Source organism: Oculina patagonica, chromosome 7, assembly GCF_052425735.1.
Source record: "Oculina patagonica isolate OP01 chromosome 7, crgOcupat, whole genome shotgun sequence".
Lineage (NCBI taxonomy): Eukaryota > Metazoa > Cnidaria > Anthozoa > Scleractinia > Oculinidae > Oculina > Oculina patagonica.
Genome location: NC_135764.1, coordinates 28,444,812 through 28,463,838, shown reverse-complemented (window position 1 = coordinate 28,463,838; position 19,027 = coordinate 28,444,812). Strand labels below are relative to the sequence as shown.

General features: G+C 42.0%; 1 protein-coding gene across 2 annotated transcripts in view; it reads right to left on the bottom strand.

Annotated features, from left to right (window-relative positions):
* Positions 1–19,027, bottom strand: part of LOC144660575 (uncharacterized) — a 55,256-nt gene that overhangs the window by 16,552 nt on the left and 19,677 nt on the right. Inside the window, exons 2-5 of one of the 2 annotated variants that reach the window (XM_078521228.1) lie at positions 3,115–17,791; positions 2,527–2,938; positions 755–1,365; positions 28–139 (exon numbers count right to left, since the gene is read on the bottom strand). In XM_078521228.1, the coding sequence (XP_078377354.1) occupies positions 28–139; positions 755–1,365; positions 2,527–2,938; positions 3,115–17,791 (15,812 nt within the window). The remainder of the gene's footprint in view (positions 1–27; positions 140–754; positions 1,366–2,526; positions 2,939–3,114; positions 17,792–19,027) is intronic. The other variant, XM_078521227.1, reaches the window with a different exon arrangement.

Below are 19,027 nucleotides of genomic sequence, written 5' to 3'. Positions count from 1 at the left end.
ACCGTGAAGCTCATGCTATCCACCTACCTCGATCTTCTGCATCTGCGGAGCCCAAGAGTACCGCAGCTAGTGGTGTAATAAGTGGTGTATGAGATGTAGCCAGTTACGTAGTAATACTGAGTAGCTAGCCGGCAATCAGCTGCAAAAATTGACAATTGACCAAATTACGTTTTGTTGAGAATAAATTAATTAAACATTTCAGTGGACCCCTCGAACCACTCTCTCACTGGTTTTTATGTTTCGTTTAATGATTCACTGGGAAATATTTGGATGTTGATCAAACATTAGTTTCAACGATAAATTTTAAAATTCTGAAAGTATGGCTTTGAAGCCCCCGTGGAATTCTTACGTCGACCTGGTAGTCCCGCAGTTATTTCTAATTTCGGAGAAGATTTTTGTGCATAGGGTTATGTAGTATGAAAAAAAAAGATATAACTTTTTGCTTAAGCGTGAAACCTACATCAACCCCAACAGCACCCTTAATGGCTTTCAGCATGATCATTCAGAGGCTTACTTACAGTAAAGTTTCCAAAGCATACTGAACATCGAAAAACCCAACTGGAGGAAAAGGGTTGGGTACGTCTGAGGGTTAAAATGCCTTAAATTTTGCACCCACCAGATCTGCTTTTACGCTAACCTGACGTGCGAGTGTTCATGAACTGTAAGGCAGCATTACACTGATAAACTCTATCGATCATGGAAATAACGACAATTAAGACATGCATTGTAAACTTTAAGACCATAAGCTACTTACGGTAGCAATTTTTACCCGACACATATTGGCATCTCCTACACTCGTGGCATCGGTATGAGCCTTGTGTATTTATACAATATGAGTTTGATGGACAGCTGTATGTTCCTTCAGAACACTCGTCAATATCTATGCACCTACGAGGACCTTGGTGTCTCCAACCAGACAAACAGTTACACTGGTAAGAACCATGTGTATTGCCACATCGTGAGTTGGATTGACAGCTGTACGATCCTTCAGAACACTCGTTAATATCCACGCAAGTATGAAGACCTCGATTTCTCCAGCCAGACAGGCAGTTGCAGCGGTATGCGCCTGCAGAATTAACACACGTCGATTGAACTGGACAGGCATTCGGGAGGTCCACGCATTCATTTACGTCTTTGCAAGTAGGTAGACGTGCATTAGATGGGTCTGGGTACCACCCGTTGTTGCAAGTGCATTTCCAACTTCCGGGTGTGTTTATACAAGCAGAATTGGGATCACATCCATCAATTCCACGACTGCACTCATTAATGTCAACGCACTGAAACTCTGAAACTTTTTCCCAGCCTGGATTGCACACACAGTAATAACTGCCAGGGGTGTTGACACATCTAGACGGATTAGGACATCTATCAAGAGGAAAACATGTGTTGTCTGAAAATTGTAGAAAACTAAATAGCTGGTAAACAACGCAAAAATAACAGTAATGGTAATGGTGGCAAATTGAGTTATAACAGATTTAGAAAAGACGAAAATCAAAATTTAGATTTCTGCTTGATCAAAAAAATATTTTAATATTTCCTTTGTAAAACCTTGGGGCCTATTTACATGGAGGGAGGGTGCCCCGACTAACCGAGTTACCTGGCTAACCGAGCTACCCTGGGCGGGCCAACTTTCCATACGTTTCTTTAGTAAGCGCATTAAAGCGTTTACATGCAAGGCGGGAAACCCGTCTTGCCGGGGCAGTCGGTCTGCTTGCCCGGGGCGCACCCTTCTAGGCGGGATAGCTTTTTGCCATGTAAACGGTTTTGCCCGAGCTATCCCGGCTTGCCGGGACAAGTCTTTGCGAGTGTTCTTAAATTAAATTTGAAGTTAATGCCATAAAATATATAAATTCTGGACCCGAACAGTGCCATTTGACCAAAATTAGATCAAATTAGTTTTACCTGTTGGCTGGAAAATATTTCTTTGAGCAACAGTTAATAAATTCGAAATTTTCGTAGGAATGATTATCCTAACTCACGAAACAACAAATTTCATTTCAAATTGGCGATCAAAGACTGTTGAATTTCGATTGAATTCCCCCAAAATGGACGTATTGAATTTCTAAGAGTTTGCACATCAAAGTAAAATGGGTTTGAAGACGGCTAGCCTTGAATATTCAGTAAAAAGTTATATTTTTCGTCAATCATTTGGAGCTTCATGGTTTTCTCACGCTGTGACACACTTCAATGACGCTGTCTTAACTCGGGTAGAAGGGCTGTGATTCTGCATGTAAAGGCGGGCTGTGTTTCATCTCTTCTAGCCGGGTAACTCGGTTAGTTGGGGCACCCTCCCTCCATGTAAACAGGCCCTTAGTTGTAATTTAACCAATTTGTTTAAAAACGTTTTCTGATATCTAAGGTGTCATTTATCCAAGATTCCATCGCCATTTTCAATTTATAGTTGAAGGAGAACGAAATTTTCGTCTTCACAGTCAAATGAATAAAATTACTAACTCAAAATTCTCCATCATTAAGCCGTGATATAAAAATGTTATTTACAGTGGAACACAAAGAATAAAACATTACCTATCAGTCCCTTCCGCACATTCATCAATTTCAGAACATACAGAATGTGCCCCTTGCCCTCGCCATCCTACATTACAACTGCAGTTAAATCCTCCTGGAAAGTTGATGCACGTAGCTTGCGGATCACAAACATTTGGGTACTGGCACTCATCGGTATCATTGCAAGATTTGCCATCAAAGGACCACCCTACGAGGGAAGGGCACTCGCAGCGATAGGACCCTGGTGTGTTGATGCATTTGGCCGGTTGAAGACAATCATGGGAGCCAAGAAGACACTCATTAGTATCCTCACAAGAGGAAGAGCTTTCGTTCCACTGATATCCGGAAAAGCAAACGCACGGATGCACAGCACGTGGATCACGGTTGCAGTAGCCTTTGGTTCCACACACTTCACCTTTCTCAATAGGGCACGCTGCAATTTAATTGAATTGCATGCAAAAAATTAACTTCTTAATGTTATGAGTAATGTACAAAGAAGTGGGCGAGTTGTGTTTATGAATGTGAATGATGTTGCACTTGAATTATCACTTCTTAGCGGATATTTCATCTTCATACCAACATAAATAAATTGAAAAAATAGCTCCTCACCTTTGCTACAGTTATTCCCAAAGTACCTGTCATCACAAAAACAAGACTGGTTTTTGTAAGTCGTCAGGTCGTAGTTACATGAGCCGTGACCACTGCACAGCGTCTCTGGTAAGCAAAGACTGCAGTCCTGGGGCTGTCTTGTCCAACCATGTTCACAATAACAATTTCCATTGAAGTCGCAGGTTCCGTGACCCGAGCAGCGGATTTCTGGCATACAAACCGAGCAGTTCTGGCCACTGTAGTAGCTACGGCAATCGCACGTGCCATTTCGCAAACATTGCCCATGACCAGAACAGAAATGCATTGGATCACATCTGGAACATCTACCATAGGGCTCAAACCACTGACGTTTCCATCCACTATAACAAGAGCAAGTGTAACTCCCTTGGTTATCTGTACAGTATGAATTCTCAACACACGTATGCAAACCAAGCGAACACTCGTCGACGTTAGTGCAGTTTTGTCCATCACCTGACCAGCCTGGGTCACACTTGCATTTGTAACAACCAAGAGTGTTGTAACAAGAGGCATGTTCCCCACACAAAATAGAGTTGATTTTGCATTCGTCTATGTCGGAACATCTAAAACCATTTCCTGAGTAGCCTGTTGTACAACTGCAGTTATACCCACCAACATAGTTTTGACAAGATGCCCTTGGATGACATTTATTTAGAGCACTGTTGGAGCATTCATCAAGATCTTCGCACAGTAAGGTTCCATTTCGGTGAAAGCCATCCAAACATGCACAGACATAACCTCCTAAAGTATTTACGCAGACAGAGCTTTGGGAGCAGTTTACAGATTTAAGAGAGCATTCATCGACATCAGAGCAGTTATTTAAGCCATTTCCATCAAATCCCAATTTACACTCACAGCGGAAGGACCCATCCGTGTTAGAACAAGTGGCATTGGAATGGCAAGTACCGTTTTCAAGGCATTCATCTATATCATGGCAGTTCCATCCTCTGTCATTGCTTACAAATCCTTCTTTGCATATGCACTTGTACGATCCTGCTGTATTTATGCAAACTGCTTTGTCTGTACAGTTATGAACAAATTCAGTTTTAATGTTGGTAGTGGCATTTAAAGTTGTGTTCACTGTTAATTGCCAAGGAATAGATATGGCAGTTGTGAAATTTTCTCCTTTTTGAATTACTTCCATGATAGCCTCAACACAGTCTATTGCACTGCTGTCACTGTCATCACAAGCACAAATCAAAGTCATGTTGTCTTTCCGACTGCCATCACTTGACATGTTGCGATAAATACAGGTTTGCATTTCTGCACAAACACCAGCTCTGCATTCCTGTAGTCGACCTTCAATAATCCACGTGATGGTACCATCGCATTCATTGATTTCAAAACAGACATCCCCACTTTGAAAGAACCCTGGACGGCACTTGCATTCATAGCTTCCATTAAGATTGATACAATCAGCATTAGGATCACAAGAACCATAGAACTGTAGATTAATGCACTCGTCAATATCAATACACGCCGTTCCATTTTGATCTTCAGTATACCCTTGTGGGCAGACACAGTAATGCTCTATCCCCACCGCAATGCAAGTCATGTCATTGCAAGTGTTGTTACTCGAGTCACAAGGGTTCACAGCATCACACGACGAGTTGTCTATAGCATCACATTTGCACTCATAACCACCTATCAAATTTTGGCAAACTGGGGCCGATGACGGACAGTGGACCATACCCCACTTGCACTCATCTATGTCCTCACAAGTTCGCCCAGTGTTTAAGTACTCGCCAACACAAGTGCAGAGTTCCTGGGTCGAAGCAGTGGCGTTTACCTCACTTAAACGGGTTTCATTGTGTGTCTGATTTCTGCAGTGGTACTGAGTACAAATTCTTCCTTTGTCTTGAAATCCTTCCATACATTCACAATTAAAACTACCGTTTGTATTGATACAAGATGCAAAGATGTCACAGTCGTCCAAGCCGAGCGTGCATTCATCCAAATCTTGGCATTCATCACTTTTCGATCCACTTATTGTCCAGCCATCTTTGCAGGAGCAAGAATAGTTCCCAGCCAAATTCCTACAGACCTGATTAGTGCCACAAACAGATCCATTGACACATTCGTCTATATCAATACAATAAAATCCATCACCTTGCCATCCTTGGAGACATGAACACTGAAAACTTCCATTAGTATTAGTACAGATCGCGTTTGCCTGGCCTTCGTAGGTAGAACAGTTGTGTATTTCTTCCGCGCATTCGTCCACATCAATACACAGTGGGCTTGTAAACAAGTGGCATCTTTCCAATGAGGCCGATGTAGCGTTTCCTGTTTTTCGCCATCCAGGCTTGCAGGCGCAAGAGTAGTTCCCTTCCGTATTTACACATTCTTCATTTTGGCAGCAAGAATGCGCACTTAATACGCATTCGTCTATATCTGTACAAGTGTATCCGTTACCGGTCCAGCCGGCCTGGCACGTACATTTATAGTCCCCAGGGAGATCCACACATTTTGCATGAATGCTGCAATTATGACTTTGATCTTTACATTCATCCACGTTCTCACAAAACACGCCATTTCCAACCCATCCTTGGTTGCAGTAGCATTCAAATGTCCCATTAGAGTCAAGACACCTTCCATTTTTAGAGCAAATTTCACTTCCGTTGAAACAGTTTCCTCTCTTCACGCAAAAGAATCCATCTCCATAAAATCCACTTTTGCAATGACATTTTACAAACGGTAGGGAATTGTTCTTGATGATACAATCAGCATTTTCATCGCAAATGTCGAAGTGTGACTCAGATTCACAGCCTCCACAGTCTAAGCCATCAAAATCACAATGCTTTGTATCGCAGGCTGGGTCGCAATGTCCATCACCAATCGATGTCACTGAACAACCAGTTGAACATGTGCAATCGCCACCGTCAAAGTCACAAGTCTTACTGTTGCATTCCAAGTCACAGTGTCCATTGCCAAGATAACCTTTCGGACAGGTCTTCGTCGAACACATACAGTCCATGCTGTCGTAATCGCAAGATTCTACAAAGCACTCAATATTACAGATTCCATCTCCTAAGGATCTGTTTGAGCAACCTGGGGCACAAAAACAATCGTTGGCGTCAAATGAACATTCTTCTACCTGGCATTGTGATTGACAAATACCATCTCCCACCATGTTCAGTCGACATGCTGAAGAACAGTCTTGGACAATAGGTTGAGGGCAGTCCCCGTTATCAAAGTCACAGGCCTGCACATTGCACACAGAATCGCACACACCATCACCTCGAAAATGAGGAAGGCAACGTTCGAAGCACAGATCCATTGTCCAATCAGTTAGGTCACAATCCCCTCCGTCAAAGTTACAAGCAGACTCGTTGCAGGATAAGTCACAAAACCCGTTCCCAATCATTGGAGGTGAACAAGTCTGAGGGCAGTTATATCCTGAGACCTGTAAAGCGCAGTCTCCATAGTCGTACAAACAGGCGGAAACGTTACAGTCTTCGTCACACATGCCGTTTCCTTGAAGATTTTGCCCGCAAGAACAGCTTGAAGTAGTATCACAGTCTCCTTCATCCAGGCTGCACAGTTCTGTATTGCACTGATGATCACAAATGCCATCTCCCAGCATTTGCGATCGGCATCCAGGACGGCACTCCTCCTCAACACAATCACCACCATCGTACTTGCAATGTGAGTTGTTGCACATATGGTCACATGATCCGTCACCGAGCCATACATTTGGACAAATGCAAACATCTTGACAGTCTCCTTTGTCTTGTAAACATGTGGCTGTGTCACAATCCGGATCGCAAACACCATCACCAATCCAAATTTCTGGACAAAGCGGTGTGCAAAACTTTATTTTGGAACAATCATTTCCATCCCAACCAAAGTTACAAACACATACGCCATCGATGCATGTTCCATGTCCAGAGCATCGGCCAGGACAGTTGTTTATCTGGCACTTTCTTCCAGTATAGAACAGGTCACATTGGCAAGTCCCATTATTCATGCAAACTCCATGTCCAGAGCAGGACGTCAAGGAATTACATTCAGGTTTTTCTTGCAATGTTGGATCGTAGATTCTACGTCTGGCGATTGAAATTGGTTGACGTGGTATTTCGAGGTGGAAATATGGTGATACAGATTGGCTGTAGTTTTGAACAAGAGTAAAATCCAGTAATCTGGCTTCCATAAGTACGTCGAGACCTGTTTGAAAGCTACTTTGATTCTGTAGCGAAACGGTTTTAATTTCAGCGATATCGTAGTCATGGCCACCATATGGAGATACATTGTGTACTCCAATTTCACTTAGTTTTTCCGCAGTCAGCAAGATCAATTTTTCCATTGTTGTGTTCTGCACAGTTACAATATCCAGAAAGTTCACAATTCGGCGCCTGTGGTTATTATAAACAAGAGATGAATGAAGATCAGAAAATGTAAGCATTTCAAGCACCAGCAGTTTAGCCAGGGAGAAGACACTTAGCGGTCCTTGTGCAATGACAAGGTGTTTCTCTCCAGTTATTTTCTGTAAGTGGTACAAGACCTTCAAAGTTGTAACGGAATAGAGGCCATGAATGCTTGCTGGCTGCAGAGAGATATCGGATAGGCTGGAATAGTTTGACATGCACTCCCCATGGTCATAATGACATTCTTCTGTATTACAAGCTTGATCACATATTCCATTGTAGGAATGTATAACTTGAGAACAGCCTGGACTGCATGGGAGAAGATAGGCCATGGGATCTTTGTAGACACCGCCTTTAACAACACTCAGCCTCACAAAATTGGGCAGGACCGAACTTTCGTTTGATAAAACTCTTCCAATTGTCTGTCCACCCTGTACACTGGTAATACTTAAAGGTCTAAGATGCGAGACCGTTACAACATAACCTTCCCACTCACTTTCGGGCCAGCCTGTTATCTGAATGGTATTATTCCGTATTTTAACATTGCCAGACATTGGAGAATAGATATCTTCAGATTGAACAGCAAGCAAGTCAAGCCAATGAGTCAGTCTATAACAACCTTTCAACACTATTCCAGTGCATGGTTCTCTAACATTCCAGGTACATCTAGTCGACCTTAGGCACTGTTCTCTGGTTCTGATGTCTTTACAAGAAGAACTTGTCTTTCTTTCAAATGCTACGGATCCAAAGAGACCACAAAAGCTATTTTGTCCAGCCCTGTTTTTTGCGATACGTAGCATGCGGGGAAACAGTGGATGAAAACTTGAAAACGTGGCACTTTTAAAGCAGTTAGGTTTTGGAATGGTTACAGGAAAATTAACCGCCAATGTCGTCGTTCCGAGGTATGCCCTATTTGCTATTTGAATTTCAACTGTACTGACGTTTGTCCAAACGGATATGGAATGAAGGGAATCGTTTTGTTTTGCCGTGTAGACGCAGCCCTTCTTAGAACAATCGTTACCGTAGAATCCTGGCAGACAGTAGCATTCACCAATTTTGCAGACTCCTTTTCCACTACACACACGACCTTGGTTTATTGGGCAATGTGATGCACATGTCCCATGATACCACTCTGCTGGACTACACATAGCTATTGATTTTATTCTTGCTGGTCCACCTTCATAGCAGGAGCTTTCTTTAGACATTTGAGGCCCACACCAACCGCAGCTCTGGTGAGAAACACATTCAGAGCACTTTTCATTGAAGTGGCATCTTTTTGGACACGGGAGTCTGAAGTAGGTCTGACGTTGGTTGCAGGTGATTCTTGTGTTAGTCGAAAGACATGCTTGAGAGCTCTCACACCAATGACACTTACTATTGGTTCCACCAAAAAGACATTGTTGGCAAGTGGCGTGAATTCTACAGATGTTTTCTTCACGTGATCCTTGCTGAATTTCTGTTACATCTAGTTCCGACCACAAAACATCCAGAAAAATGCTTAAACAAAAGTCCTTGATTGGGGGAACGAAACCTTCCAGGCTGGATGTCAAGTTAAAAAACGTGGAAGTGGTTATCTCTGGATCCCAATTTCCATCGTCGTTTGTCGTTTTTGAAAGATTATAGAACGTGTTGTACCTGCTTTTCCAGATGTACTGGATATTTGGCTTTGATGGGCAATAATAGTCAAATAAAAAGTTTGAAAGCTTTTCGCTTTCAGACATCGTACGCATTTGTGCACCCAAAATGTAACCATCAATAGCACTTCTGATTGTTGGTGTTGGAAGTCGCTCGTGGCACAAGGGATTTTTCTCCACTGAAGCGTTCCACGTGCTTAAAAAATCTTCTGTGCTTACAAGTACGGCGGTGATCCATGTGAAAGTTTCCAATGGCTTATGGATATGCGGAGGGAAAAGAGAGCTTTCATTCACCGTGACTCGCTCTAATTGCTCCAGTTGCGATGACAACATCCCTGCCAGAATAAAATCGATTTCGATAAAGGAGTCAACGAAGCTGTATTGCCTGTCAAGGTTTCTTAGCTTATCTTCCTTCTTTAATACTGAATCGGACACAGGGTAGAACAATGAAAGGTACTTCCAAATCAAGTTATAGCGCCTCTCTCGGTTACCGACTTTTGACGACTGCAAAAGGGACCACGCCAGTGACGAAATTTCTATTGCAGATTTCTCTGGAAATTTCGCCTCCAGTGACGAGATATCGCAGTATAAGCGATCACAAGGAGAGGATGAAATGATAATAACATATGTCTGGCTGCTGCTACTGACGAGATTGCTAGCGGTTACATTGATTACGAATCTTCCTGATCGTGGAAAATGGTGCGTGACCGACGCAGTGACGTTGTGAAGTGACACGTTATCTCCAAAGTCAATACTAAACGAAACGTTTGTCCCGCTGGCTGATGGGCTCAGATACACTGCACGACAAGCTCTATGATCTCCAAATACTTTAAGAGCAACATTTCTGACCGGATTTTGAACCACCACTACCTCACTTGCTCTAGCATCACTGACATCATTTTTGGCGATCGTGTCTACAATGTAGACGCCTGGCGAGCTGAAGGTGAATGACGCAAAACCATATTGGCTAAAGGCTGCGTTAAAACTGTATTTGTACTGAACGTTTGTTCCTGATAGTGCAAATGCAGTGAATGATACCTCTTCTCCGACCGCTTTCGGGCTGTCTGACATTATTGCTAAACCCTTAATGGGTCTTTCACAAAAAGTACCATTTCCAATCCACCCACGTCTGCAGATACATTTAAATGATTGGCCGTCTGGTCCTGAGCGAAGGCAAGTGGCATTCGGATGACAGTTATTTTCACCTGTTACACATTTTCCCTTGTTAAGAATATCATCAAGGGCAGCATGCTTCTGTGAACTTTCTTTTAAAGATCTTCTTAGATTTTCATAGTTAAGGGAAGCCTCCTTTCTTGCTGCATCTCTCAAGCTTCTCTTTATTTGCTCTTCTTTGCGCCCTCTTTCGAGCTCGCGTTCATTACTCCGAATGCGAGCTCTTTGACTACTTTTATCTCTCTGTAGCCTCTTTTTTTCCTCCTCGTTTTCCAATTTTTCATCATTGAGTGCATCACGGCGATAGATTGAACGTTTTCCAAGCCATCCACCAACCTTTTCAATAACCTTTCCAGCGTAGTCGCGAATTCCTCGAGCTATCTCATCTGCTATTTGTTGAGCTATTTCAGCAATTCTGTTTACTACATTTGTAAGTGCCTTTGAAATGTCGTTTAAAACCCTTTTTGCTTCGTTAACAGCATTTCCGATCCGAACAACTTTTTTAATAGATTGTGCTAAAGCTTTCCCTGTTTCAGCAAGTTTTTTACCTGCTTGCATAGCTTTCTTTCCAACTTCCTGAACAACTTTTTGAGCGGCCTTTGCAGCTTTTGTTGCCGACTCCCTCAGAGCTTTCGCTGTCTCTGCGACAGCTTTAACAGCCTGTTTGGCGGTCTTGGCTAAGTCCTTTGCGGTGTCAGCGAGACCATTGAGGAATCTGCCGACGTCCTGTACAAGTTCTGCCCCAAGTTTGAACCCCATTTTCAACAAGTCTTTTACCAATTCGCCAACATTACCAGCAACATCTAAAAGTTCGTCTATAATGGCGCGCAGTAGCTGAAGAGGATTCTTCAGGAAGAGAGCTTTTATTAAAGCAGGAGCTTCATTCTTGATGTGATCAATCAACATTGGAGGAATCCTGTCTGGCCTCGCATCTTCAGTGTTAAATGTTAGTGATGGGAGCTGGATGGTTACTCCCATGAAATGAAACGAAACCTTTAATGAACTTTTACCCGGTAATGAAATCTTCAGATCACAATTAAAGCCAGTATTCAACACAATTCTTCCAATATCTCTGCCGAAGACTCTCATACTGCCTAGATCAACATGTAGATTAATGCCAACTTTCGCCTGTGCTTCAACATCAAAGGACAAACCACGCCTAAGTAGTTTGATGGTCATTTTAGACCCCATAAACGTTGCTGTGGCCTGTACAACTGATGCGCGAAGAGAATCCTTTATGTAAAGATGAGAATTGAGCAAATGAACTCCTAAAAGATGAAGAACTACATTTCCATCCAGAACAAACACAAGACCCGGACCATAAACAGCTCTAATCATTCCGCCGAATTGAAGGGCACCTAGAAAATTGAATTTCAATTCTCCAAACACTGTTATCATCTCTTTTGTTACATTCGCCCTACCGCTCAGTAGGGGTACATTAAAAATGGTCAAATGGGCCTTGCCAGAAATTGTCATTGGATTGGAAGAATCCTTTAAGTTTATGTTTGCTTCGGCATCGAAACTGATTTTCACTAGGTTAGAGATACCAGCATCTAGTCGTAAGAAGAGTCCAGCATTTCCAAAGTTCTTCATTCGAAACTCGACATCAGTAGACAGGAGAGGTAGGTTAGCTGAGGCTATTATTAATGCGTCATCCCCGCTTCCTTTCACCGCATAAGGCCAGGTGTCTTTGTTGTCCTTTAGCTCTTTTGGCGAAGACGCGGCAAATTTAAGCAAAGACCATCTGAAGGGACCAATGTTAAAAGCAATGTCCAAAACACGGTATCTCAACGGAACAATCTGCAAAAGCCATTTTGGTTCCCAAGTTTTCATAAAATTCATCCAGCCAATAAGAAACGTCTTTCCGTCTAAAGGCGGGACGCTTAACTGGGCTCTCTTGCCACCAGTGTACTTGGGCAATTGGAGCATTGTCATTTCATTGCCATGTGAAAGTTTCAAAACCAGTAGCGTACTGTTAGTTGTTTTAAAATCCTCCAAGGAAAGAAGATATTGCCTATCTGTGTAAAACTTTAAAAGTCCAGCTAGAAGGGATGCAATCGAACTTAAGTCCTTTAGATCAGGTCTTCGATGATAGAATGTTGTTTGGGCTTGGACATCAATGAGTGTGGCATATTTGATGGAAAATGGTGCGGCAAAAATCGGAATCGGGAAGGGGCCCAGTATTATGAAGAAGCAATCAATGCAGGTTATGCGTGTTTCCATTTCCTCTGCATTTATAAGTAAAGGGTTAGTCTTTGGAAGGTGAGACAGAAGTATTACAAATTTGAGATCCCATAGGTACATTTCAGTGTTAATATCGACAAAAGGCACCCCAAACGCGGTTCCAATTGCGAATCGGCTCAGTGAGATGCCGGCCAAATCACCCACAGGACTTACTGGCATGGCTATCTTGATTGATTCACCATTCTGAACCTCAAGACTGAAGATTAAGGGACCGTTCTCGAAGACTGATAAAACTGTAGATATTTTTTCTGGAAATTGTGGATTTCTGAATTGTTCCATACCCTTTGGCAGGTTGTCCACGTTACAGCCAATAGCATTCAAGGAGCCTATGATATCGGTGGGAGGCCACAAGGGAATGTTGTGTTTTAACAGGCCATTAAGGAAAGGAATAAATTTAAAAAAATCCTTCATGAAAGGCAGCACAAGCGGGATGCACAGTTTGTCTAATCCTTTAACATCAATAATAGCTGTAAAGCCATCTCTTGTATAGGCAAGGGAAGGAAGTTTAAATCTGACGTAGGAATCCTCCTGACAAAGCCATGTGAAATCGCAGATGTATTCTTCCCTCTCTTTTTTGCAAAGTAACATGTTGTCCAGGATTGGTATAGTCTTGAGCTTGATAGCCATACCTGTCTTCTCTGCTACTGAGACGTCCAACGCTAATCGATCCTTGAATACTTTGAATGGCAAAAGCTTGTTAAGGGCATTGAATCCAGTGACGTCAAGTCTTATTCCAAGTTCAGGTTCTTGTGGCGTGCGAAATACAATTTTGGGATCAGAAAACTTGACGTTAAGATTGCAATCTATGCCGGCAAGCCTCATGTCAACACTGACGTCAAGGAGTGCCTTCTTGACTGTGAATATAGCTGAACGTGGTCTTACAGTAATCAAACCTTGAAGATCACGAAAGTGTTTTTCCAGTGGGATACCAGTAAAGGAGGCTTTAATTCCTGCAGCAAGTTCCCACACGTTGTTTTGCTTCAAGCTGAAATCCAAATATTGAACATCAAGGATTGCTTTGAAAGCATTTGATGGGTCAGGAATCGGTAACGGAAAGCCAAAACCAACATCGAAACCATGTAGATTACATTGAAGGCTTGCATTAAGAACGTCAAATTGAGGTTTGCTAAACGTCACGCTCAAGCTATTCAAAGTTACCATGTTGAAGTTCATAAAAGCGACTGGGACACTTTTCAACAACTGATCTCCACCGATAAAACTTGCTAGGTCAGATAGACTTAAGGGCTGGTTTTCAAGGTTTCTTATTTGTAGCTGAACAAAGTCCCCACCTACGGACAGAACTGTTGGAACCACAGATTTACCAAGCTGTATCTCGACATAGACTTCGGCTTGAATCGCCCGCTTGGCAGCATCAAAGGGTTTATCAATAAACAGCATAATTTGAATATGCTGAATTTTTATTCCCAGGGGAAGCCAAACGTCAGTGAGGTTTACTTCAAAAGTACATGTGATGTTAAACACTTGAAATCGAGAGTTTGGACTGAAAGCAGCTTTAAAGATTCTTAATACAAATTTGTCCGCTTTTGATAGAATTTGATCGGGAAACAGTGACTTTAGATCAAATCCCCCGCCAACTAATCCAACAATATTTGCTGCTGATAGCTGATAAGCATCTCCTGAGATGATGCTCAGTTCCCAAGCTTGTGATGCGAAATTTGGCATTGTAAGGGCTCCTTGGGCTTGCAAGACATTAGCACCTGTTCCAAGGGTTATGAGACATGCCAAATGTCCAGCTACGCTTACTTGAATGGCTGTTTTAATGTTTACTTCAGCAGTTATATCTTCTATTGTAAGCCAGTTAGGCATGAGGATGACTTGACCTTTGTAAGAAAATCCTAGGCTGAAGCTTTGTATCTGTAGCTTTCTCAAAGGAGGTAATAATCGTAACTTTAAGAACTTCAAGGAAATCTTCAGTATATCAAAACCAGGTGGAAATAGGTTTTCTAGCCCAAAGCCACCAAGCAGGTTCAGGGCAATTTCTGGCAATGTTATTTCGGGCAATCCTTCGAATCCCATTTTTATTTCAGGCAAGCCTGGCAGAGTTGGCGCAAATGGTATTTGGAAAGAAATAGGATGTGCTTTTAGGATAAACTTTCCTTCTAGAACTGCGTTAAAGGTCTGCCCAACATTCACATGCAAAGTAATGTTTTCAAGTGCTAGCGGAAAGCCGTTGAGATTCCAGTGCTCTAGGGCAGTTGCGGTTAAGTTTAACTCAGTCAAACGTGCCGTGAGAGGCTCGAAATTTGCTTCAAGAGGCCAAAGACGAACGTTCCCAATGAAATCAGAAATTGGTGTCAAAAGGCCAGAGGGTATTACGTTTCCGACCAGAGGTAACACAGCAATCTTTGAAAGATTAAAAACGACTGCACTCCTCAATTTCAGTGTGATCACGGACCGAAGGGATTCTGGTATGTTGCATTCTAGTGGCAACACGAGTCGCTTCTCCTTGTCCACAATTTCTAGATTGCCAGTCATGTCCAGCGAATAACTGGGAATGTCATTGAGGTCTTCAGCACGCAGGTTTATGGTGGGTGATATCAGTGAACAGCACGATTTGAAAAAAGACCAAGTTACTGATATCTTTACCGTCAGAGCAAATGAAAGCAAAGAATCTAAATTGTGCGAGAGCTCCACTTCTGCAAACTGAACCAATGATTCATTTATTCCAAGAAGACTGGTGTCTGGTAAATTTGTTAGACGTGGAATCATCTTTTTCAAAGAATCTTTTACGAGCTGTTCTAGTCCAAAAGCGTTCAGTGGCCTTACAAGTCGAAATGCTTGACCAGCAGATGTGCGTGTTAGCTCTAGCTCCAAGTTTGTGTTTCCTAGTAAAAGAAACCCTCTTAACTTGTATGACTGGAAACCCATGAAAACCGTTACGTTGTCAATTTTGAGAGCTCCAATTCCACCAAGGTCCCATGAAAGGCTAGACACTGCCCTAAAATCATCGATTTTGAACGCTGTCAAATTTTCATTAAACGAAATATCCAGCTTTTCAAGAAGTAACTCTGGAAGAAAAGATCCGAGGACGGTTGGAAACTTGATTTGAGCAGCATTGGTCAGTATTCCAGTAAGTTGCTTGAATGAAATAGGAGTTACTTTGTTCGCAGGCAACCTGATTGTCAAATTTTGTTTCTTTGATAAGGGAACATTCAGCTCGAAAGGTATGTTTGCACTGCCACCAACAAGAACAATCCGTCCTGAAATGAACATGAAGAAAGGTCTTCCAATTTCAAAATTAATTGAAAAAGACACATCTTCAACGCCAAAAAAATCGCTAAGAAGTTGCCATGAGTACTTTGGAAGAGCTCCGGTAACTGTTACTTTTGCAAGTGTAAGATTGCTTGACAAATGAAATAATGCTTTTTCAAGGGAAAATCCAGATATGATCGAGAGTTTTGTTCTCACCATGCCATTTAATTTCTCTTGAAGAGTTTCATTTCCATAGAATGTTTGATAAACATTCTTGACAAAAGGCCAAATACCGTTGAACTCTACAGACTTTGAAAGTTCAATCTTAGGACCTTGAGGTGATGATGGCCATTCAAGTTGGCAAGGCAAGCTCAAGTCTCCAAGGGATATTTCACCATTTACAACCGTTCCATTTAATGTGTAAAATACTTTCGTGATCTTAAAGCTTAAGAAAGTGAAATCCCACTTCGTTCTTGATGACATTTCTATTCGAAGTTCGGTTATTATGAAAGACCCAGTTAAATTTGAAGGAAACTGCAACTTCACCTTTGTAACCAGGACATCGCTTAGAATTGTTTTCAAAAATGAGGGGAAAGAATTACTTATTCCACCAAGTTGCAACATGTTGTAAAAATCAACCTTCATTGCCTTCGCGTCCTGAAGAGAAAGAGATAAGGATTTTGCTTTTGTTGGAATTTCAATCACAAAGGGAAATTCGACTAGTATCGGATCTCCAATGATTACTCGGCCATAAATGCCTGCCTTAATTTCGGCGGAAGAATAACCTGAAAGTATGGTTGCTTTCAGACTTATTGTTGCGTTCTTCAATTTTGTTGGTACCGATGCTTCATTTAAAATGTTCCATTCAATGGGAAGTCCAATGAGGATGGCAATTTCTGCGAATTCCGGCTTTGGTACCAGCCTATACGTGATTGTGAATAGCTCAAGGCGAAATCCAGATGATGGAACATTCATTCGCATAAAGTTCGTGTCTGGTCTGTGGTCTTTTCTTTCTTCAATGCAAGAAAAAAGATCTTCTATAGAAATGGAAATATTTACTTCTCTTAGTGTCTCAAAGGTCAGATATTGTTTGGGATCTTTAAGTATATATGTGGCAACCGTTAACTGTTGTCCACAGATGTCTATATCGACTTGGAAGGAGTTCCGTGTTTCTGTCAGTTCCAATGTTGCATTACGGATGACCATTTTGCCTAGAACTATCACTGATTTTGTTGAAATGGCTAAGACGTTAACAACGGAGATATTAGAAAACCCAGGAGCCACGCGTATAGTAAATGATAGGACTTTTATGCTTTGCGAAATGCTACCGATTGCTTCCAGAGTCTCTCTATTCGTATGAGCAGAGAGTAAGGGTACCAGAGAGTTAAAGTCGACCACAGCATTTTTATCGGCAACATGGATTTCCAAAGAATCTTGTGGACTTTCCGGAAAGAAAAGTTCAATGGGCAGTCCTGGGATGTTTGAATGAGAAACCACTTCATTAAGTTCCGAAATAAAACCGTTGGCTCTCACTTTGAACGTCTGGTTCATAAAACCAATATAAACAATCAGTTTTGGCTGCACAACTTTAAAATGAAATTTATTTAAGGCATCCCATCCAGGGATTTTGAAAGCCATCTCAATAGAAGAGATATTTCCTTCTGCGAATGATAGGATGAATTTTTCAACGGAGAAGCCAAAGTTTCCGACCCCAACCAAATGTAAAGATGGTAATGAACCATTGATGCCTACCTGATGGGCGAGTTTCCCAGCAAAGTCATGGATATCAGGAACTGGGAGGCTGTGGTTGCTAGGCAACTGTATGGTTCCACTAGTGTTCATAGGCCATGGAAACTGGACAGAGATGTTAAGACTTCCAATAATCGCTTCAGCGTGTTGTACTCCGGAAGTGTCATTCCTTATGTTGACAAGCTCTATGCTTGCTTTGCGCAGGGCTTCCTTCACATCCCATAAAGTGGAAAACACATTCTCATTAGACGTGGGATGGCAACCAGTAATGCACCACAACTGCAAAGTTAAGAACAGATAATTGAAACCTAATGATTTAGTCAAGTTATGTTTGCTCAAGTTAGATTTCCTATCAAAAAACAACGTTTTACTTCGTAGCGTATAAACCATATGTGGGCATACAAATTAAATTATAGCCTGCGTAGCTGGCGGTATTGTTGGGCTTTTAACCCTTTCACTGCCAAAGTCGACTTTTGTCGACATTTGGAGGAGCAGTCAATGAAACACTTGTGACGTCATCAATTTGAAAGTCAGCAGATTTTGGTGATAAGCATCTTATAGAGCTAGGTTTGACCTTTTCACAGAACTATCCATTTTGCGTATCGGTGGCATCTTGACAGGGCTAATCGAGAAAAAGTCAATCACTTTTTGGTGCAAAATCGATGCTTAAACAGGCCAAAACACCTCTAATAGATCGAGGTCCTCTTTTCAGGGTTTACCAATGTTTTAATCAAAACTTTTTTAGTCTAAAGGAAGGACGGATACAGTAGAAAGGAGTGGAAATAACAAAGCCGAGAAAAACGAAAAGAAAAGGAGCAAGAAAAAAAAATTGGAAACGATTTCGCAAAAAAAAGTCCAAATTTTGGCTTATGCGCATGCGCCAAAGTACAATTTTGTACATTTTTCTATAGAATCTTCATCAAAATCTTGCTGCATTGTGGAAAAGTGCTTTTTAAACAAAGTTAAGGGAAATTCAGGATCATAGCACCAGAAATTCAGTTTAACAGTAAAAAACCCCCTGTCTTTGGAGAAATTTGGCCATGAAAGGGTTAAACCGCGCACAAGCAAGCGGCGCAGCCGTGAGTGGCTAGGGGAGGAAGAGTTGAAATACAACTCCTCCTCCCCAAGCCACTCAAACAAGCGGCGCAGCAAGCAAGCGGCGGAGCCGTGAGTGGCTTGGGGAGGAGGAGTTGAAATACAACTCCTCCTCCCCAAGCCACTCGCGGCTCCGCCGCTTGCTTGTGCGCACTTTAAAAATCCAACAATACCGCAAAACCCAACAATACCGCCAGCTACGCAGGCTAATTAAATTATTGTGACCGCAATCGCGAAGGAAGCTACTGAATTTAGCCAAAACTCGTGTAATCACTAACTATAGTGTAATATTTTAAGAAACACTTTAATTTCCAGCCACAGTCACTTATAATTATCTTCTCACTGATAAAGATTATTCCTCGGTGGTTTCGTCACAATGCGTAATGACAGACCTTTTAATTATGTCAAAATGTGTGAATG